General features: G+C 35.3%; 1 protein-coding gene across 1 annotated transcript in view; it reads left to right on the plus strand.

Moving 5' to 3' along the window:
- The window catches only part of AGMO (alkylglycerol monooxygenase), a 374037-nt gene that overhangs the window by 55758 nt on the left and 293290 nt on the right, over positions 1-24989 (plus strand). The window contains exon 5 of the mRNA XM_082846263.1: positions 5841-5992. Within this exon, the coding sequence (XP_082702389.1) occupies positions 5841-5992 (152 nt within the window). The remainder of the gene's footprint in view (positions 1-5840; positions 5993-24989) is intronic.

Raw genomic sequence — 24989 nt, forward strand, 5'->3', positions numbered from 1 at the left:
ATGTAATGTTAATAATGGTATTTTATTATGAATATTAACATATTTTTATTAACTTAGAAAATTATGAAACGAACACCCCATGCAAACAAAATATATCTAAAAAACCTGCTGGTTTGTTAGTTATTTTTGCTAGAGAGAATGCCCCCTTAACTTTTACATGTCCCCTTAACTTTTACCTTAGAAACCTTATAAATAGACTTTGTTAGTAATGGTGTGACTTCAGAGCTAGCTCTTAGACTATCCTTCCCAAATGATGAATGCAAGCTTCCTTGCACTTATTAGTCTGGCTTTGCGTGCTTATTCAGTAGAGTAATTGAATTACTTGAAGTAATTTACTTCTTGCAAAGTAAAAAATGTAGCACATTTACTTCTTCCAGATCTACCACATTGTGTTTACAAAAGTCTATGGTTTTGCGGTTGTTTTAAAAAGAAATTAAATTAAGTGATTGTTTCATAAATGTCGTTTCACAGTAGGAAATAGCAGTACAAATGTCTGCCTGCAGAAGGTAGAGCTTGTGTTATGTATTTTGTTATTACTGAGCAAAAATCAATATTCCACTAGATGGAGCAAAAGTGGCAGTAGCTTTACAGATAGAGAGTGCAAGTTCCTGGGCCAGGTATAAGAGATTTAGAAATAAACAACGCAATTTCTCAGAAAAATCAATATATATATAGTTATATATATAACATATAGTTATATATATATTAATTTATTTATAACTTCGTGAAACTTGTAAGGGTATTTCAAATGATCTCATTTAAATATTGGTTTATTTTCTAATTTATGACAAGATTTTTAGAAATAAAAAGTCTAATTTATTTTTTTCAGTTTTGCATAATCTGGCCAAATTTCTCTAATGACAGTTATAAAATAGTACAAGTTGGCAGATGTCTGTGAACACTGAGTACGTAATTCAACTTACTCTGAAAGTTGCTTTGAAATTTTAACAGTTTGCAATGAGAGCCTTACATCAAATTTCATTTGCTTGATTAATGATTAGAGCATGAGAGTATTTTGAGAGCTAGATAATTTTAAGGTCTATTCAGCCTAATGCTCTCATGTCAAATTAGCTGAGAGATAGTGAGATGGTGAACGACCTGTCCAGTGTTACCTTTCTCTACTTTCGATGATGGGAACATTCACACTCAGATGACTTTGATAACAAATTAGCTTTGTAATTCTCAATCCTCAAATAATACTTATTCTCATTTATTGATTATTGAAAAATTTCAACATTATAAGGTAACTTTATATTTTTAAAAATCCACCATCAGTACTGGAATACTATTTTGGTATCTTACCAGATTTTACAGTCAGTAAACATTGACAGGAGAGATTTTATTTTTTATTTTTTATTTTTTGCGGTATGCGGGCCTCTCACTGTTGTGGCCTCTCCCGTTGCGGAGCACAGGCTCCGGATGCGCAGGCTCAGCGGCCGTGGCTCATGGGCCCAGACGCTGTGCGGCATGTGGGATCTTCCCAGACTGGGGCATGAACCCGTGTCCCCTGCATCGGCAGGCGGACTCTCAACCACTGCTCCACCAGGGAAGCCCGACAGATTTTATTTTTATTGAAGTGTAGTTGATTTACAGTGTTGTGTTAATTACTGCTATACAGCAAAATGATTCAGTTATACATACACACACACACACACACACACACACACACACACATACATTCTTTTTAAAAATATTCTTTTCCTTTATCATAGGATATTGAATATAGTTCTCTGTGCTATGCAGTAGGACCTTGTTGTTTGTCCATTCTATATATAAAAGCTCACATCTGCTAACCCCAATCTCCCACTCCATCCCTCCCCCAACCCCCTCCCCCTTGGCAACCACCAGTCTGACAGGACAAATTTCTAGTGTGGACAGAAAAGCTTACATAAAACACATGAAAAATTAACTGTCTTTCATTTGCCAGAAGATATACTTCAGACCCAAGAGAAATAGTTATTTGGGGGGAATTTATAAAGAATATAGGACAAAATGGGAGGGGAGTCTCTACACATACAGGTTGTTAATTAGAGGAGTCTAATGCCTCCTTATATTTAGATTATTTTCTCAGTCTTGCATTCAAACTTAATGAATAAAACGGATCTAGCATTTGGTTATTCAAAGCCCCTGTGCTACCTAATTTCCATCTCCACATGATAAAGTAAGCTCACTATATATGCATATTACATATGTCTCTTTCTACAGGATAGGGGTTAGAGTTGTCATTTGAATTCCAGAGTGCAGAGTCATATGCTGGGATTGGGGGCTGGGAGAGAATGAAGGAATTGGGAAGAGAAAGAGGAAGAGGGTTAGTTTTATGATTCAAGGTCTGGTGGGAACGTTTTTGAAAATATAGGTGCTATTTCCTGCAATCAAGGGCTTTCCAGAGCTTGATAATCATTTCCCAGGTGTATCTCTTGCCGAATTGTTTTTAGTTGTGGGCACTCCATGGCTGTTTTTTCCCATTTATGATGGAAGAGGATCATATTCATCTTGCTGATAGAGAACCGGGAATTTAATTCCCACAGCTTCTCCACTCTTTCCCTTCACCTTGAGGAAAGTTTGGCTTTGTGCTAAGGTGTGAAAAAAAAAAAAAAAGAAACAGCCTTGCCTGTAGTATGTAAGGCATATTTCAGCTCGATTTGTGTCAACCCTAATAAGTAAGTTGACAGAATAATAAATTGGGTGTCTGCTCAAGACCTGGCACCTGTACAGGAAATAAAGTATTTCAGTTACAGGCAGGTTCTTTTTGTTTTACACATGGAAGTTTTCCAGGGACCCTCTTTCTATTATTGAAGTTTTGTTATCTGAAAGCCTATTTCAATTGTCACTAGAAAACTGACAAGAAAGACAGCAGCTTTAAAAAGAGATACTGAATTGGTGGGACATTGATGAGGCAGGTGGCTGTATTTGCCCTCTTCACCAATGTGTCCTCCCTTTCTTGTGCTGTGCCTGGAATCTAGCAGGCACTTAATATGAATTTTTTGAATGACTGAATGAATCCATGAATTGACCTGCTTTGACACCATGTAGTAAAGCGGATATAAAAAAATCTAGATTATTTCAACTTTCTATTGCATTTTCCTAAGTTTTAATTTTTTCTTTCTAGATCAATCTTTTTTAGGGTTATCAACTGGGGCAGTTTTGCCCCTGGGAGACATTTGGACATTTTGTTGTCACACCTGGGTGGAAGGCTGTGCTACTGGCATCTAGTGGGCAGAGGCCAGGGATGCTGCTAAACCTCCTACAATGCACAGGATGGGCCCCCACAGCAAAGAATCATCTGGCCCAAATAGCAGCAGTGTCTAACTTTAGAATTTCTGTTTTAGAAAAATTAAGTAATAATAAGTTATAATCATATAAGATTGATATTATTCACCATTTTTTTCCCTAAAACTTGAATTTTATGTGGTTAATCCTCTACTAATGAGTATTAAGGAGCAATTACAAGGTTTCATAATTTGGGTAATAGTTTTCACAGGACAGACCCCTACTACAAAGAATTATCTTGTCCAAATGTCAGTAATGACACTGTTCAGAAGCCTTAGTCTAGATGTGTAAGAATTACCAACCAAGCTAACATGCTTTAAAATAAAATTTGTTCTATTCCCCCTACCCTGATAAATAACCTGGATGACAAATTGGAAGACACCTTTCAAATTTCAAGTTCTTGGATTCCTCAGAGTTCCAGAACAGGGTGAAAGCCCCTGGCCCAAGGCCTGTGCTGTCTCATGAGGGACCTCACACACCTGTGTGTGCACACCCCAGACTGCTCGTCCCAGCTCTGTCTACACGTCCAATGAAGCCACTTTTGTCTACCTTGTCATGTTGAGGACTTTACACGCATGCATAGGTGGACCCTCTGGAGGCCTGGACCAGGAAAGAGGCCCATGCAGTCCTGAAAGCAGGCTCAGGGCCACTTGACAGGGGATTCTGGAAGTATTCAGGGCATTGCCTGAGTTGTGACAGGGGTGCTGGGTAGGTAGTCTCCTTGGATCAAGGACTCACAATTAAGGACAAAATTGCTCTTTCCAGCCATATAATTGTTGGAGGAGGTCGTGGAGAGGATGCGACCCTGGTTGACCTATAAGCTGAACTTTACTTCCCCTTCCCCTTTCCCTTACTCTCTCCCCTGTCCATGGAATGTAAGTTCCACCTACAGTCCCATGCTAACAGCTGTTTCAAGGATGCAGTCTTGAGAGAGTAAGGTGTTGTTGAGACCATCTGGACTGAATAAGTGACTTGAACCCAGTTAAGACCTTTCTAGAAAATTTTAACATTCTAGAGTGCGAGTATGGACATTTACATGTCTTGTAGCCACAGAAGACAAACCTCCTCTCTAAGTTCCTTGTTTGTTAAAACTACCACTTCCCAGTCTGGAGTGTTCTGTCTCTTTCTTTAGTTTCTTCTTACCCTCCGTGTATGGGGACCAATTTACAAACCTAGAGTAATCTTAAATTGAAAACTGAGTTTTAAGATCTGATGATGTGTAATCCTTTTTCAAAGTGTAGGTATTTGGCATTTCTTTTAGTTACTTATATTAATGCTGTTGTGAAGAAGCCTAGTGTTTTATGTTACTGATTAAATAATAACTTGAAGGATTCAAAATGTGAGACAATTTTAAAGTTTTTAAATCACAGTTAAAGTCATATCATAACTAATGTCAACATTAGATTAAAAGTAAACATCTGGGTCTCCAACAAAACCAGTAACATGCTAATTCATAGATGATGACTATGTAAAGGGAAATACTAGTGAAATAATGAATTTTAACAATAAACTAATGAGCTGCTTCTTTGACTTTTATTTAAAGTTAGAATATTTCAGAACTTTCTCACTTGTTCATGGTTTATAAATAAATCTTTATTAAGTAGAATAATTCATTTTATGTATGAGTGAAAAATATTAATGAAAAAGTCAGTTCAATCATATCTATAAAAGTGATAAAAGGAATGATTATCTTGAGTCTGATCCTAAATTTGATCACAGGAGATTTAAAAGAAAAAATACTACTCTTTATAAAATTGAAGTATATTATGTGTATTTTTGAAATTTCTTGACATAAGAATTTATAGAAGCTTGGTAGAATATGTGGTAAGAGATATGCTGTTTGGGTTTTAAAAACAATTGTTTATTTCTAGGGAAAAATTATTCCCTTATATTTTGAGATCCATAGTTTATATTACTGTAAGAAATACTGATATGCTATGAGAATCCAATTTGTAGTCTTAAGAATAATATCTAGAAAACATAGAGTGTGTGTGTGTGTGTGTGTTTGTGTGTGTGTGAAAGAGAGGAGGGACTAGACAGGAAGAGAGAATAGAGTCAGTCAGAAGCAACTTTAAAGGCAAATTTTATGGGATTAATATATTTTAAGGCAGTAGTCATTTTGCAGTCCCTTTAAAAAATATGCTATTTATAATTTTCTACTTTTTACATTTCCTTTAAAAAGTACCCTTCTTGTGTTCTTTACTAAGATTTAGAAATGACAGTCACAGAAAATAAGTCATAGTTTTGTCATTTTTATGTTATATGGTTTCCATGAAAAGTATTTTTAAGAGACATATAAAGGGAACTTCCTCAATTCCATGAAATAGGGGAATAGTTGACATCCATGATGCCTGTTATGCAAAAGGAAACATCATGTGAATCATTTTGATACCAAGGAAATTGAGCCTCTTCAAAGGTATGATAGAGCAGTAAGAAGCCAAGAGAAAGGGGGAAAGGATTTTATTTTTATGTATGAACATATTAATTTTTAAATATTATCTAAAATGGTTTAGCATAATTTTACATCTAAAATATAGAATAATCATTGCTTATACATTGTATCTTTCCAGTTGGTTTTCTAGGAGCATTGAACTGACCAGTTACATTTATATCTGGGAGAACTACAGGCTTATCAGTTTGCCTTGGGATTCTCCATGGACTTGGTATTTAACTTTCTTGGGAGTTGACTTTGGTTACTACTGGTTTCATCGTATGGCTCATGGTAAGTTGAAAACCAAGACTTTTTTGATACTCAACTTATGTTGAACTGTGTTTGCCACATAGCTGGTATTCAGTAAATATTTATTGAACAAGTGACTAGATGAATAACTTAGTTTATTTTACAGCATCTAAAGATTAATAATGAAATTTCATTTGTAATTTAAATGGAAACAATCTGAAGTCATTGTTGAAAAAAAGTGAAATTATAGAGGTACATTTTTCACACCCCTTGTATATAATTTATTTTTAAAACCATTTAGAAAGTGTTGACTATAGCATCACTCCACACCCCAATTATCAAGGGTCTTTCAGAAGAGCTTTGTAACAGCATGGAATCCTAGGTAACCTGCTGTCATATGTAAGCCTGATTCATGTTCTTGGCAGTACTGCCATATTTACAAATGAAAATGCAATCAGCTAGGCATTAGCCATAATGCACTTTAGTGTGACCACAGCTTCGCAAAATTTCTCATCTGCTACAAAGCCTTCTTACGGTACTGGTTCACTGAACTTGCTTTTGGGGATTCTTGGCCACACCTTCCAAAGAAATGTTTTGTTATGGAATGGAAAATGGAAGAGCATGGAGCTGTCTAAATCTCTCGTGAGATAAGCAGAAATTGGAGAATGATTGTAGAGCTAAGATGAACAAGTGGTCTCTAAGGAGGAATTAGGCATGCAAAATATTGCTGAAGGGAAACGGAGGAAAGTGCTAATTTGGAAAAACTACTGAAGAGCAGAACTCAGGATTTCAGTGGGTAGTTGGGTTGAGTGGGTGGGGAGGAAGGAAGGAAGAGGAAGAAACCTGGAATAATAATAAAAAATAGATGGGAGGTGGAAAGAAGAGCTCTGAGATCAGGGTGAATAACTGAGCTATGTGTGTAGGAGTATGTGTGACCAAATATCCTTCCCAAGCAAGGATGAAGGAAATAGGAGTAGCATGGACAGCATTATGCTTAAGGCAGTTAAACTTTAAACATGGCATTATTTTGTTAAGCACTTTAAACATGTACATTTAATGAGACTATAAAAAGTGTTAATTCATTAAAAACTTTGTAGTGAACAGATAAACTAGAAAAAGTTATTTATTTTGTGTATGATAACCTTTGTCTTTGAAAATAATAGGTCAGCTCCTTACATCATTTCCTTATATATAAATGTAAGAGGATACTCCCAAATTGAACATGATTAAGAATAAAATAGGATTGATGTGGTAAACTTGGTATTTTATTTCAAAATAGTAGTTTTCTCCCTAAAATAAACCCATTGGCAATTTTCCTCACTTTCTATGCAGCAAATGGGTAATGCAGAAAGCATTTACATTGTATTACTTAATTTCAGGAACCTTCTAATATCACACTGTCCTGTATAGATGTGTGTGTTTGGAAAATCTGCTAATTTGCTTAATATTTGAAAGCCCATTATAACAGGAAACAAAGAACCAACAGAATATTACCAAATATAAAACTTTAAAAAATATGTTGATTGTAAGGGCTCTCAGGGAATAGCAATAAAGTAAAATAATATATTAAAAACATGGAATCAAGGCTGTTTAAAGTATGCTTCCCATTAGAAAATTTTGAACCAAGTCCAGTAAAGGCAGGCATTAAAAAAATCTGAAAACCTTCTGGAAAAACACTCACCACTTTCAGGCTATGAAGCTTACTCATAAGTTCAAAGACTTTTGACTTGTGATGGAAAGCTAGTTGGAAAAAAATGATATTTCACTGTGCAAATATATAACATAGTTATAGACTATATTCCCCACACTGTACATTTCATACCCATGTCTCATTTATTTGAATCTGGAAGTTTGTACCTCTTAATCTCCTTCACCTACTTCTTTCCTCCCCACCACCCCCATCCCCTCACAACTACCTGTTTGTTCTCTGTATCTATAACTCTGTTTCTGTTTTGTTATATTTGTTTTGTTTTTTTAGATTTCACATATAAGTGAAATAATACAGTATTTGCCTTTCTCTGTCTGACTTATTTCACTTGCATAATACCCTCTTGGTCCATCCATGTTGTCACAAATTGTAAGATTTCATTCTTTTTTTTTTGGCTGAGTAATATTCCATTATGTGTATATATATATATATATATATATATATATATATATATATATACCACCTCTTCTTTATCCATTCATCTATGATGGGTGTTTAAGTTTCTTCCATTTCTTGGCTATTGTAAATTATGTTGAAATGAACATAGGGATGCATATATCTTTTCTAAGTACTGTTTTTGTTTTCTTCGGATAAGTACCCAGGTGTGGAATTGCTGGATTGTATGGTAGTTTTATTTTTAATTTTTTGAGGAATCTCCATGTTGTTTTCCATACTGGCTGTACCAATTTATGTTCCCGCCAACCGTGCACAAGGGTTCCTCTTTTTTAACATCTTAGATAACACTCCTTATTTGCTGTAGTTTTGATAATAGGCATTCTGACTGGTATGAGATGATATCTCATTGTGGCTTTGATTTGCATTTTCCTACTGATTACTGATGTTGAACATCTTTTCATGTCCCTTTTGAACATCTATATGTCTTCTCTGGAAAATGTTTATTACAATATTCTGCCAATTTTAAAATCAGGTTGCTTTTTTTTTTAATGTTGAGTTTCTATGTTGAGTTCTTTGTATATTTTGGATATTAACACCTTATCAAATATATCATTTGTAAATATCTTCTTCCATTCATTGGTGGCCTTTTCATTTTGTTAATAGTTTCTTCTGCTGTGCAAAAGCTTTTTAGTTTGATGTAGTCCCATTTATTTATTTTTGTTTTTGTTTCCCTTGACTGAGGAGACACATTCAAAAAATTTTTTTGCTAAGACTGATGTCAAAGACAGTATTGCCTATGTTTTCTAGATTTTTTATGGTTTCAGGTCTTACATTTAAGTCTTTAATGCATTTGGAATTTATTTTTGTGCATGGTGTGTGAGAGTAGTTCAGTTTGATTCTTCTGCTTATAGCTGTCCATTTTTCCCAGCACCATCTATTGAAAAGGATATCTTTTCCCCATTGTATAATCTTGCCTCCTTTGTTGTAGACTAATTGCCTATATAACTGTGGGCTCATTTCTGGGATCTCTATTCTCTTCCATTGTGCCAGTACCATACTGTTTAGATGTGCCAGTACCATACTTTTTGTGCCAGTACCATACTGTTTAGATGACTTTACCTTTGTAGTGTAGTTTGAAATCATGGTGTGTGATACCTCCAGCTTTGTTCTTCTTTCTTAATATTGTTTTGGCTGTTCAGGGTTTTTTGTGTTTCCATACAAATTTGTCTCATTTGTGCCAAATATTTTTGCTCAAAAGGAGAATTTGAAAAAGTTTCTGTTACTAAAGGCATATGATGCATTAGCAAATAAGATCTATGAGCAAAGGCATTTTAGACCACAAAAGGCCAAATCAATTGGAATCTATCCTCTTTCACTTATTAAACAAGTGTAATTGTGACTGAATTTAGTGTCATAATATTAAAATCTACAATAAAAGAGACTAAGCATGGTGAAGTACTAGGAAAATAAGTGAAAATTCCAGCAAGAATCATTAACTAACTTAGAGACTTCTTTCTATGATGATAATCTTTTCATTCATGCATCTACTCATTCATCATTAACTTTTTCAACAAATGTTTAATGACCATCTATCTTATACGAACCCTATATTAGGCATCAGAGGTAGCTTGGATAATAACATATGTGAACACCAGTTGTTCATTTTATTATGGGTAAAAGACATTAACAATTAACTACAATAATGATAGGGGAAGTGCAAAGATGATTTTGGAGTGAATTCTTAAAATTCACAAAAGAAACTTTGTCCTTCTCATTGGCATTAGTTCTTAAATTTCCAAACTTCTGAATATGCTGATTAACCTTTTTCAAAGTGGTTATATAAAAACCAAATGGAATTATGTTAAAAACTCATATTCCTTCAGACCCCAGGGAATATTCATTGGAGTGAGGTCTCACAGTGTTCCTCACCTCAGTACCAAGACCCAGCTCTACCCAATAGCCTACAAACCCCAGTGTTGGAAGCCTCAGGCCAAACAACCAGTAAGACAGGAACACAATCCCATTCATTAAAAAGAAAAAAATGAGATGGCGAAAAAATATGTCACAGATGAAGGAGCAAGGTGAAAACCTACGAGACCAAATAAATGAAGAGGAAATAGGCAATCTACCTGAAAAAGAATTCATAGTAATGATAGTGAAGATGATCCAGAATCTCGAAATAGAATGGAGGCATGGGTTAAGAAAATACAAGAAATGTTTAACAAAGATCTAGAACAACTAAAGAACAAACAAACAGAGATGAACAACATAATAACTGAAATGAAAAATACACTAGAAGGAATCAATAACAGAATAATGGAGGCAGAAGAACAAATAAGTGAGCTGGAATGCAAATGGGTGGAAATAACTGCCGAGGAACAGAAAAAAGAAAAATAGACTGAAAAGAATTGAATACAGTCTCAGAGACCTCTGGGACAACACTAAACACACCAACATTCGAATTATAGGGGTCCCAGAAGAAGAAGAGAAAAAGAAAGAGTCTGAGAAAATATTTGAAGAGATTACGGTTGAAAACTTCCCTAACATGGGAAAAGAAATAGTCACCCAAGTCTAGGAAGCACAGAGAGTCCCATACAGGATAAACCCTAGGAAAAACACACCAAGACACATATTACTCAAACAAACAAAAATTAAATTCAAAGAAAAAATATTAAAAGCAGCAAGGGAAAAACAAAAAATAACGTATAAAGGAATCCCCATAGGGTATCAGGCTGATTTTTCAGTGGAAACTCTGCAGGCCAGAAGGGAGTGGCAGGATATACTTAAAGTGATGAGAGAAAAACCTACAATCAAGAATACTCTACCCAGCAAGGATCTCATTCAAATTCGATGGAAAAGTCAAAAGCTTTTCAGAAAAGTAAAAGCTAAGAGAATTCAGCACCACCAAACCAGCTTTACAGCAAATGCTAAAGAAACTTCCCTAAGCGGGAAACACAAGAGAAGAAAAAGACCCACAAAACCAAACCCCAAACAATTAAGAAAATGGTAATAGGAACATACATATTGATAATAATGTTGAATGTAAATGGATGAAATGCCCCAACCAGAAGACACAGACTGGCTGAATGGATACAAAAACAAGACCCATATATATGCTGTCTACAAGAGACCCACTTCAGACCTAAGGATACATGCAGATTGAAAGTGAAGGGATGGAAAAAGATATTCCATGCCAATGGAAATCAAAAGGTAGCTGGAGTAGCAATTCTCATATCAGATAAAATAGACTTTAAAATAAAAACTGTTACAAGAGATAAGGAAGGACACTACATAATGATCAAAGGATCAATCCAAGAAGAAGATATAAGAATTATAAATGTTTATGCACCCAACATAGGAGCACCTCAATACATAAGGGAAATGCTAACAATCATGAAAGGAGAAATTGACAGTAACACAATAATAGTAGGGAACTTTAACACCCCAGTTACACCAATGGACAGATCATCCAAGCAGAAGATAAATAAGGGAACACAAGCTTTAAGTGGCACAATAGACCAGATAGATCTAATTGATATTTATAGGACATTCCACCCAAAAGTGACAGAATACACTTTCTTCTCAAGTGCACATGGAACATTCTCCAGGATAGATCACATCTTGGGTAACAAAACAAGACTTGGAAAATTTAAGAAAATTGAAATCATATCAAGCATCTTTTCTGACCACAATGCTATGAGATTGGAAATCAATTACAGGAAAAAAACTGTAAAAAACACAAATACATGGAGGCTAAACAGTGCACTATTAAATAACCAAGAGAACACTGAAGAAATCAAAGAAGAAATAAAAAAATACATAGGAACAAATAACAATGAAAACACGGTGATCCAAAACCTATGGGATGCAGCAAAAACAGTTCTAAGAGGGAAGTTTATAGCAATTCAATCTCACCTCAAAAACCAAGAAAAATCTCAAATAAACTATCTAACCCTACACCTAAAACAACTAGAGAAATAAGAACAAAGAAAACCCAAAGTCAGAAGAAGGAAAGAAGTAATAAAGATCAGAGCAGAAATAAATGAAATGGAAATGAAGAAAACAATAGCAAAGATCAATAAAACTAAAAGTTTGTTCTTTGAGAAGATAAACAAAATTGATAAACCCTTAGCCGGATTCATCAAGAAAAAAAGGGAGAGGACGCATATCAATAAAATTAGAAATGAAAAAGGAGCAATCACAACTGACACTGCAGAAATACAAAAGATTATAAGACTACTACAAACAACTATATGCCAATAAAATGGACAACCACGAAGAAATGGACAGATTCTTGGAAAGTTACAATTTTCCAAGACTGAACCAGGAAGAATTAGAAAATATAAGCAGACCTATCACAAGTAATAAAATTGAAACCATAATTAACAATCTTCCAACAAACAAAAGTCCAGGATGATGGCATCAGAGGCGAATTCTATCATTTAGAGAAGAGCTAACACCCATCCTTCTCTAACTCTTCCAAAAATTGCAGAGGGAGAAACACTCACAAATTCATTCTGTGAAGCCACCTTCACCCTGATACCAAAACCAGGAAAATATATCACAAAAAAAGAAAATTATAGACCAATATCACTGATGAACATAGATACAAAAATCCTGAACAAAATACTAGCAAACGGAATCCAACAGCACATTAAAAGGATCATACACCATGATCAAGTGGGATTTATCCCAGGGATGCAAGATTTCTTCAGTTTACACAAATCAATCAGTGTGATACACCACATTACCAAATTAAGGAATAAAAACCATATGATCATCTCAATAGGTGCAGAAAAAGCTTTTGACAAAATTCAATACCCACTTATGATAAAAACTCTCCAGAAAATGGGCATAGAGGGAACCTACCTCAACATAATAAAGGCTGTATATGACAAACCCACAGCAAGCATCATACTCAATGGTGAAAAACTAAAAGCACTTCCACTAACATCAGGAACAAGACAAGGATGTCCACTCTCACCACTCATATTCAACATAGTTTTGGAAGTCCTAGCCACAGCAATCAGAGAAGAAAAAGAAATAAAAGGAGTACAAATTGGAAAAGAAGAAGTAAAACTGTCACTGTTTGCCGATGACTTGATACTATACATAGAAAATCCTAAAGATGCCACCAGAAAACTATTGCAACTAAGCAATGAATTTGGTAAGGTTGCAGGTTACAAAATTAATACACAGAAATCTCTGGCATTCCTATACACCAACAAGGAAAAATCAGAAAGAGAAATTAAAGAAACACTCCCATTTACCATTGCAACAAAAAGAATACAATACCTAGGAATAAACCTGCCTAAGGAGGCAAAAGACTTGTACTTACAAAACTATAAAACACTGATGAAAGAAATCAATGATGACATATACAGATGGAGAAATATACCATGTTCTTGGATTGGAAGAATCAACATTGTGAAAATGACTATACTACCCAAAGCAATCTACAGATTCAGTGCAATCCCTATCAAACTACCAATGGCATTTATCACTGAACTAGAACAAAACATTTTACAATTTGTAGGGAAACACAAAAGACCCCAAATAGCCAAAGCAATCTTGAGAAAGAAAAACGGAGTTGGAGGAATCAGGCTCCCTGACTTCAAACTATACCACAGAGCTACAGTAATCAAGAGAGTATGGTACTGGCACAAAAACAGAAATATAGATCAATGGTACGAGATAGAATGCCCAGAGATAAACCCACGCGCACATGGGCACCTAATTTATGACAAAGGAGGCAAGAACATACAATGGAGAAAAGATAGCCTCTTCAATAAGTGGTGCTGGGAAAACTGGACAGCTACATGTAAAAGAAAGAAATTAGAACACTACCTAACACCATACACAAAAATAGACTCCAGATGAATTAGAGACTTAAATATAAGACCAGACACTACAAAACTCTTAAAAGGAAAACACAGGAAAAACACTCTTAGACATAAACCATAGCGAGATCTTTTTTGACCCACCTCCTAGAGTAACGGAAATAAAAACAAAAATAAACAAATGGTTCTTAATTAAAGTTAAAAGTTTTTCACAGCAAAGGAAACCATAAACAAGACAAAAAGGCAACCCTCAGAATGGGAGAAAATAGTTGCAAATGAAAATACAGACAAAGGATAATCTCCAAAATATACAAACAGCTCATGGAGCTCAATATCAAAAAAAAACCAAACAATCCAGTTAAAAAATGGGCAAAAGACCTAAATAGACATTTCACCAAGGAAGACATACAGATGGCCAAGAGGCACATGGAAAGCTGCTCAACATCACTAATCATTAGAGCAATGCAAATCAAAGCTACAATGAGGTATCACCTCACCTCAATCAGAATGGCCATTATCAAAAAATATAGGGGCTTCCCTGGTGGCGCAGTGGTTGAGAGTCTGCCTGCTGATGCAGGGGACACGGATTTGTGCCCCGGTCTAGGAAGATCCCACATGCCGTGGAGCGGCTGGGCCCGTGGGCCATGGCCACTGAGCCTGTGCGTCCGGAGCCTGTGCTCCGCAATAGGAGAGGCCCGCATACTGCAAAAAACAAAAAAAACCAAACAAACAACAACAACAACAAAATATATATATATATATAAACAATAAATGCTAGGAAGGGTGTGGTGAAAAGTGAACCCTCCTGCACTGTTGGTGGGAATATAAATTGATACAACCACTATGCAAAACAGTCTGGAGGTTCCTTATAAAACTAAAAATAGAACTACCATATGACCCAGCCCTGAGAAAACCATAATTCCAAAAGAGACATGTAACACAATGTTGATTGCAGCAGTATTTACAACATGTAGGACATGGAAGCAACCTAAATGTCCATCAACAGATAAATGGATAAAGAAGATGTGGCACATATATACAATAGAATATTACTGAGCCATAAAAAGAAACTAAACTGAGTTATTTGTAGTGAGGTGGATGGACCTAGAGTCTGTCATACAGAGTGAAGTAAATCAGAAAGAGAAAAACAAATACTGTGTGCTAACACATATATATGGAATCTTAAGAAAAAAAAAACCATGGTACTGATGAACCTAGTTGCAGGGCAGGAATAAACTGATAGACATAGGAATTGGACTTGAGGACATGGGATGGGAGGGTGAAGCTGGGGCGAAGTGAGAGTAGCATCGGTATGTACACACTACCAAATGTAAAATAGTTGGCTGGTGGGAAGCAGCAGCATAGCACAGGGAGATTGTCTCGGTGCTTTGTGATGACCTAGAAGGGTAGGAGAGGGAGAATGGGAGGGAGGCTCCAGAGGGAGGGGATATGGGGACATGCGTATGCACGTGGCTGATTCGCTTTGTTGTGCAATAGAAACTAACACAGTATTGTGAAGTAATTATACTCCAATAAAGATCTATTAAAAAAAACCCCTCATATTCCTGAAATGATGATGCTAGTAGTAGTATTAATATTAATACTAATAAGTAGAAATCAACTATTATTGAAAGCCATTGGAGAAGCAACAAGTATAGTGGTAGAAAAACGTAGATTTTGAAGCCAGAATATTGGAAGACTCAATATTCTCAAGATGTCAGTGCTTTCCAACTTGCTCCATATATTCAATTCATTCCCAATCAAAATCTTAGCAAGTTACTTTGTGGATATTGACAAATTGATTCTAAAGTTTATATGGAGAGGCAAAAGACTAGCCAATACAGAATATTGACAGAGAAGAAAAGAATAGCCAACAAAATATTGACAGAGAAGAACAAAGTTGGAAGACTGACACTACCCTACTTCAAGATTTATTATGAAGCTATAGTGGTCAAGAGAGTGTGGTACTGACAAAAGAAAGACAAATAGATCAATGGAATAGATTAGAGACCCCCAAATAGATCCACATAACTATGGTCAACTGACCTTCAACAAAAGAGCAAAGGCAGTGCAATGAAGCAGAGTCTTTTCAAAAAATAGTGCTGGAACAACTGGACATCTACATGTAAAAAAATGCTTCTGAATACAGACCTAACAGCCCTTCGCAAAAGTTAACTCAAAATGGACCACAGACCTAAATAGCAAACAAAACTATAAAACTCTTTGAAGGTAACATAGGAATAAACCTGTAAGATTTTGGGTGTTGAGATGACTTTTCAGGTACAACAACAAAGGCATGATCCATGAAAAAATTGATAAGCTGGACTTCATTAAAATTAAAAACTTCTGCTCTGTGAAAGACAGTGTCAGGAGGATGAGAAGATAAGCCAGATAGGAGAAAGTTTTTGCAAAATACACATCTGATAATGGACTGTTCTCTAAAATATACAAAGAACTATTATAGACAACCTCTGTAAGTAGATTGTAAGGAATGATCCCTGGAGCTAAACTGCCTAGGGTCAGACCTTGGCTCTACTACCTACTGTATACTATTGAGCAAGCTATGCCTCCTTTTATTTTTCCTTATTTGTAAGACGCAAATAACAATAGTGTAACCCACATAAGATCATTGTGAGGTTTAAATGAATTGCAATTGAGAAAACACTTAGGGCAGAGACTGATACATAATTAAGTAAAAAAATAAATATTAACTATTATGTTGTCAGGTCTCTCTGTTAATATGTTATATATAATAATATTATGAAAATTATCATCTTTTCCTTAAATGATACTTAAATATATTAGTTGTTAAAATAATTATCTTTCTCAAAATGCATAATTAAGTTTAGTTATCCTCATACAAACTCAATTTTTTCTTATTGTTACCTGGAGATAATAATAATACTTCATGAAGGATCTTGTAAAGATGTTCTGTATATTTGTATCATTGGGTATATGTAGAAATATATAATATATACTAAAGCTAGAGAATTCTGATTATATCAAACAGGTCATGTGGATTTTGATTTATCAATTTTAACAAAATCATCTCTGTGTTTAATAAGGTGCATGTATTGGAAAATGAACATTTCAGGCCTCACCACCAGGTCAGATATATAGACAATAGGGAACACTGAAAGACTGTTTTAGGCTTCCACTCATACAGACATGATATTAACAATCTTTTCCTAAATGAATAGTTGTCAACTATAAGAATAAAATTACAGTATCCTTTGCTTTTAAAATTGTTTCTTTCCTCAAGTGAATGTCATATAATTTGAATTTTTTTTGGTAGGTCAAACTTATTCATACTCTTTTTTCTTTCAAACATCATTGTTTTTACCTTGTTCTTTTGGAAGAAACAAAATCTATTAGAATTTATAAATTTTATTTATATGTTAAAGTTTCTTTTGTTGCCTTCTCAGCTTAATTAAATATTAATTTGTCAAAAGTTTTTTCCTTAGAGATTGAAATCTCTTTTCCAGGACCTAGAAAATGACTTGAAAAAAATCACTAAAACAGATTTGTTCCTTCTTCTCTTACACTAATAGGTAATTTGACTTTGTCCTTTTTCTTACAATTTGAAGCCTCGTATTTCTTAGAATGCTTTCCAAAATGTAATTTTGTGTTATGGGCATTTCTAAAGTATGTGTTTGATTTTTTTCCCCTCTCCAAATTCACACAAATCTTGATAATGCAAAAAAAATACCCTCCACAACTGTAGGGTTTTGCAGTATGTAGCTTGTGCTGCATCATTTTTTAAAAACAAATGTTCAGTGCCAGCTTTGTGCCTTCGAGCTGTTTGAAGCACTGAAGGGGACACGTCCTGTAATGTGAAGCGCTTATACCGTGAGTTAAACGGTACAGACAAGTCCCAGAAAAATGCACCGGGTGTGCAGGTGGTAGTTAAATCAACAAGAAATTTTATTTCATTGTATTAGATTTCATTAGCAGTACTCCCTTTTTCTTTAGAAATTTTGAAATATAGTGGGAAAATATGTCATTATGCAGAATTTTAAGGGCTCCATCATGGTGATAATATTGCTTCAGGAAAAAAAATAACTCAAAGAATAGAGTGACCTAAAGCCACATGAGTCAGAAGTATTGATAGAAAGCAAAGAAAGCAAATGAGTTTGAGTAGAAGATATTTAGTGCAGGCAGTTACATATAAATCGTATTTATAACAGTAATCAATAATTTAAAAAAATTATTAAAAAGAAACAGTGCAAGCAGTCATATAATTTAAGAATAAAGCCAGATAATGGTTATATAGGCACATTGTTATCATCATAGCTTATTTTTTAGACTAGATGAAGATCAGTAGAAAACTGGGATATGAAAAAAGGTAGATATAATTATTAATGTAAAGAAAAGAGGTTGATTACTATTTTATGAAAATGGAGATGAATAAGAATATTGCAATGTAAAGAAATACGTAGCCACAGTATAACATGAACTTCTTGGAAGGATGATACATATTTCCTTAGATCCTAAGTACCCACCATCTTTTTAGTGACTCTAAATGCATACTTCAGCATATACACAGATCAAAAACTTCAGCAGGGAGAACTAAAAGATATCACTCTGAGTGGTTTTGCCAAAAGTTTGTGAGTGAAGGGTGAGCACTGAACTTCACTAAAATTTAAATGTAAGTAGGATGTTCTACAGGTGGCAGGAAGTCTTCTTGCCATTTTTAAATTCTATGGGACTCCAGAGTTTGAATCTTCTTTACTTGAATTAAGTATAGTAAACAAAAATATTTGTGAATATATTAAGGCCAGATAAGTACCAGACCTAATAGGACGAGAAGTCATCCTATTCGGCATTGAAAACCTGTCACTTTATGAAATAATATTAATACTGCCTAACATTTACTGAGTTCTTTCTCAGTGTTTCTAAGTGCTTCTTATACATTTTCATGTTTAATTAAAACAACCAGGAGATGACTTCTATCACAGCACTTTGACAAAAGAGGAAACTAAAACAAATATTGTTTAAGTAACTTGCCCAGCTCTCAGAGTTGATGTGCCACAGCCTGAATATTTTGATTGGGGGCCATTGATCTGAGTCTCTTGGCTTTGTTATTACTCTAGCCTCTTAATAAAATTAACTTTTTTTTTTTTTTTTTTTTTTGCGGTACGCGGGCCTCTCCCACTGTGGAGCACAGGCTCCAGACTCCACGGCATGTGGGATCCTCCCAGACCCGGGCACGAACCCGCGTCCCCTGCATCAGCAGGCGGACTCTCAACCACTGCGCCACCAGGGAAGCCCTAAAATTAACTTTTAATTAAATAAAATATATACTAATATTACCATCTGTCCAATCTATTTATTTTAGATTGTTGTTGACATATATAAATCCTCAAATATTTGGTAGGAAAGAAAATTTAAATTTAGTAATTTGGTTGTTAAAGTGTCAAAAAATTTATTGAAAATGAGAATTAAGCTCCAGTAGGATACAAAGAGGCTTACCCTCTTTCTCTCATACAATCAATATTATACTCATATTGCTGTCCTTTTAAGCCTAGAGCACAGTGTTTGTTAGCTGATGGACTTGTGATACTCTTTGTGGAGTACTCTTTTTGGAAGCTTTAAAAAATATATTCATACCTAGACTAGAAACGGAACCACTTAAATTAGAATCTCTGGGCAAGGAGCTTGGGCTTAGTTGTGTTTGTTGTTGTTGTTTTTAACATCTTTATTGGAGTGTAATTGCTTTACAATGGTGTGTTAGTTTCTGCTTTATAACAAAGTGAATCAGTTATACATATACGTATATCCCCATATCTCTTCCCTCTTGTGCCTCCCTCCCACCCTCCCTATCCCACCCCTCTAGGTGGTCACAAAGCCCTGAGCTGATCTCCTTGTGCTATGCGGCTGCTTCCCACTAGCTAGCTATTTGACGTTTGGTAGTGTATATATGTCCATGCCTCTCTCTAGCATTATTCTCTTCACTTTTCATATTTGCATTTTTATTCTCTTACACTGAAAATCTTGACATGAAATAATATTAATGTATTTAATTATTTGCTATGTCATATAGTACATGTTTTTTTCTTGATGAATTGAAAAATTTAAATTATGAAGTGTGAGATCCTTATCTTTTGAAAGTACAAATCTTCTTCATTGGTGCTCAAGCTCCCTCCTTCTTATATTCAAATTGTATTTCCTTTGCCCCCCAAAAAGTGCTTGTTTTATAACTGTGTGGACGGTCCATGTCTGTTCTTTCAGATGAAGGCTTTGTTCTTTATAGAAGCAAATGTTAATGGAGCAGATGCCCCTCGTCCTCCTGTGCTCCTTTCTCCAGAGCCAGAAGGAATTCAGACTGCTTATTTTTATACTTACTGATATATTTTCCTGGGGAAAAAGGTAAAGGAGAGTTTATAAAACCTGGACAAAAGAAGGATGTAACTTTTTCAGTTCTCCCAAGGGCTGAATCTCGGCTGAAATAACTGACAGTTTTGAGACATACAGAAGGAAATGATGAGTTAGGCTAAATGTCCAGATGTGTGCACAACAGATGTATAAGGTTACATTTTAAGACAAGGAATGCAATACCTGTATTTTTAGAGAGGAAGTTGTAAATAGTAAATACATAACAACTATTAACTATAGTCTGACTCTTCAAGATTTTAAAGTAGCAAATACTTTTTTCATCTCTATGCTATTTAGCAGTGCTTAAAAAAATTTATATAAGTAAAACCGTATCAGAAAGATCATAGATTGAATTAAATCAAATGGGGACTTAGAATATGATAATTCTTGCTTTATTATCTTTAATATGTGGTTGCACATTTTTGATGAACTTGTTTTTACCATTAAATAAAAGTAGACTGTTTTTTTAAACCTTTACTCATCTATACCTACAAATTTCTTGCTCGTCTTTCTTAGACAGTACTAAACATCCTCAAAAATACCTTGCAAATATTCTGAGTTACCACAGGCTAGGGCAAACTGTTAAAGAAAAGTAGCAAAATTACTTTGTTGCTTCTAAATCCTACAGAACGATGTCATCCTTTAGCAGTATATTTCTTAATTCTGTCTTACAAACTAGTATGGATAATATCTTAAAATATGTAGTATGAAAAATGGAGTATTTTCTACCTGAGAAAGCTATTGTTCCTGCATAGGATAGATACTGCCCTCATTCAAATATTCATTTATATGCAGCAAAATATTCTTTTTGTTCTACATGGTTACCATGCCTTGCATGCTTCTTAGAAGCCAAAACATACATCCATGGGAATGATGACAAAGCACATCCTAATTCGGGAATTTTAAAGGGCTCTGGGATTTGAAGTTGACACTTCTTTGGCTGCGTTCCAACATACAACTAGGGAGAAGAAAGAAGCCATTTGGTTTCCGTGTGTCCCTAAATCTCATGTAGTTTTGGAGAGAACAGTGATGTCCAAAGTAAAAGTGCGATAACTTGCTCAGATAATAGGAAGTTGCTTCGAAGTGAAATAGGTGACCTTTAATAATGAGAAATTTGTCAGTGGAAATTCACTAGAGAGTTGGACCAGGGCGAAATCTTGTAGTCGTCTCAGGAGCATAAGCCGACAGAAAGTGATTGCTCACATTGGAAGAGAAACTTTAAAAGTCACAGCACTTCCTTTTCATCCTTTGTAAATGCACCCAAGGGAGGAGCTACCTCTCTGGGGTTTAACTTCCTCCTGTTGTAGACAGCTGGTGGGAGGACGAGGGGGGCAACCACAGAAAGAGGAGTTCAACCCTGGTTAAGGGGTTCAAGCATCACAGAGCTCATCAGTGTCTTCCCTCTCCCAGAACAGCCTCCCAGTGCTAACAGAGATGTTGCTTCCCTCCTTCCCTTATTTGTGTTTGAGTGCAGAGGTGGAGGGGTGGGAAGCAAGCTGCCAAAATGTTGACCTGTCCCTGGCAAAGTGTCCACACTTTAATCAATACCTCTAAAGGCCATAAGAGAGAGGTGTTGGATAGAAGGGTTAATTTAGTTATTCTCATGAAATGTACCACTAAAACTGTTTCTTTTCTTCCCTCACTGACATTAAGAAGTAATGCATATGACAATTCTTTTATCAAGATGTAAAAGCATTGCATATACTCGTATACTCTTCTAAGACATTCATTTACTTCCTTTCTTAGTTTTCAGATGCCCTTCATTGTCAGACAGTTTCACACAGAGGATAAGAGGAGAGGTTATTTATGTATTTATTTTTTAATTGAAGTATAGTTGATTTACAATTCTGTGTTAGTTTCTGGTGTACAGCAAAGTGATTCACTTATACATATGTGTGCTCATATATATATTCTTTTCCATTATGGTTTATTATAAGATATTGAATATAGTTCCCTGTGCTCTACAGTAGGACCTTGTTTATCTATTTTATATATAGTAGTTTCTATCTGCTAATCCCAAACTCCTAATTTATCCCTCCCCACTCTCTTTCTCCTTTGGTAACCATAAATTTGTTTTCTATGCCTGTGAGTCTGTTTCTGTTTTGTAAATAAGTTCATTTGTATCTTTTTTTTAGATTCCACATATAAGTGATTTCATATGATATTTGTCTTTTTGTGTGACTTACTTTACTTATTATGATAATCTCTAGGTCCGTCCGTGTTGCTACAAATGGCATTATTTCATTTTTTTTTAATGGCTGAGTAATATTCGATTGTATCAAGATACCACATCTTTTTTATCCATTCATCTGTCAATGGACATTTAGGTTGCTTCCATGTCTTGGCTATTGTAAATAGTGCTGCTATGAGCATTGGGGTGCGGGTATCTCTTCGAATTAGAGTTCTCTCCAGATATATGCCAAGGAATGGGATTGCTGGATCATATGATAGCTCTGTTTTAGTTAAGGAACCTCCATACTGTTCTCCATGGTGGCTGCACCAATTTGCATTCCCACCAACAGCGTAGGAGGGTTCCCTTTTCTTCACATCCCCTCCAGCATTTATCATTTGTAGACGTTTTCATGATGGCCAGTCTGACTGGTGGGAGATGATACCTCATCGTAGTCTTGATTTCGCATTTCTCTAATAATTAGCAACGCTGATCATCTTTTCATGTGAAGAGGAGAGGTTTTAAAGACAGATTGACCTGATTTCACATTCTGACTCCATCATCTATTAATTACTGTGACCTGGTACAAATTACTCAATTTTTCTGAGTCTCAATTTACTTTTTTGTAAAATGGGCATTAATATTATACACCCCTCAAAGTGCTTTGAGGCTAAATGAAATAATTATGTGTTTGATGGCTGGCACACAGTACATACCTTATCCATGATACTTCTTGTAATTACTATATGGTAAGTATATGATGACTATTTCAGGAATTCCAGACTGTAAAAGATAGTGCTAACTGACTGTAGTGCTTTGTCTCACTGATGCCATACAGTCTCAGAATCTTTTTCAGCAGAGTGCTCTAAACAACTACTTCTAAGTATGAAACTTACATTCCATCACTTTCTGGGAATGGAATGTGAGAGGATCAGAGCAGGAATCTTGTCTTACTCATCTTGGAAAATTCAACATCAATTACTAATTGGTATATTCTACATGTTTATAAATGCCTTCTGAATTAATCTTCTAGATGAGTACTAGTCATTGTACTACTTTGCATTTACACTTTATCTTTTTTAAAAATTAAAATAATACCTTCCCTTACATCTTTTAGTCTTGAATTGCTTCAAGAGAAGCGGAGTAAGTAGGTTTAGTGAGCCAGGAATTTATGAGTTCCATTTTGGACATGTTGAAATTGGGGTATCTGTTAGACTCTCAAGTGGAAATGTCAAGGAGGAAGTTTTATATAAGACTGGTGTTCAGGGAGGAGGTCTAGGCTGGAAATGTAAATGAGCACATTGTTAACATACTGATGGTGTTTAAAACTATGGGAGAGATTGAGGTCCAAAGGAGTAAATCTAGAAAGGGAAGATGCTCCAAAAGCTGAGCCCTGTGATGTTCCATTATTTGTGTTTGGCACGCAAGGGGGAACCAGCAAATTAGACTGGGAAGGCAGCAGAAAAGTCACAGAAGAAATCGAAGAAAGTATGTATATCAAGGAGAAGGTCATGATGAACTGTACCAAGTAGTGCTGAGAGATTCCTGATTTAGGAATAGTAGGCCAGGTTGCTGGGACTAACTTCCTCTCTGAGGGCAACTAAAACTGCTGGATGAAATATAAAAACGGTCTTAACAGCTTCAGAGACATGTCCAAATAGTGAGGAATCACCAGGTCACATACTGAAGACAGCAAGGACACCAAAATTAAGGTAGCACTCCAATCCACTTTTATTGTGTGGGCTTCTGTTAGTTTTTTTTTCCTGAAGAAACAGCTGTTAAAATGAATGGTGATTTTTGTTGTCTTTGGGCACAAGGGGGTAGAGACCCCAAAGATGGGGACTCTATCAATTAAGCTGAGACCTCAAGACATAAGAGTCGAACAGACATAAACCCACCCATTCACTTACACTCCCACTAGAGTGCGGGAGAAATTGTCTGGTTGCTGGGAAAATAGAGGAAATAAAGAAAGATAAAAAAAAAAAAAACTGATCCCTAAGAGTTTGTAAATCAAACACTAGCCCAAACATAATTATAGTCAAAATGTGCACTGCCAGGTTTATACAAGACGATTCAGGCCATGAATGTAGTTTAAAGTGGTGCTCCAGCTACCTGCCAACTAAAGCAAATGCCTCTGGAGAAACAGTGATGTTTATCTATGCCTCAATTATTTTTTCAACTTTTCAACACCAATGACCAGCACATATCACAGAAAATCAGGCACATAAGGAAGCAAGCAATTATATTTGACAACCAGGAAAAACAACAGACAAATGGAACTCACTTGCACAGATTTCAGACACCAATAGTATCAGATGCAGATTTTAGCAAGTACACTTATTATGTTTAAAGACATTTTTTAAACGTTGAAAATAAATAGACATATTAGGAAAACAATTTTAAGTGGCATTGCAAATTTGCAAAAATAAATACAATTTCTAGAAATGAAAACTACAAATTTGAAATTAAAAACTGTGTACTCAGATTTGATAACAGAATGTATGAAGCAGAAGAGGATATTTTTCAGTAGTAGAGCAAAAGAAACTATAA

The sequence above is a fragment of the Leucopleurus acutus genome (assembly GCF_964270905.1).
Source record: "Leucopleurus acutus genome assembly, chromosome: 9".
In the NCBI taxonomy this organism is placed as follows: Eukaryota; Metazoa; Chordata; class Mammalia; order Artiodactyla; family Delphinidae; genus Leucopleurus; species Leucopleurus acutus.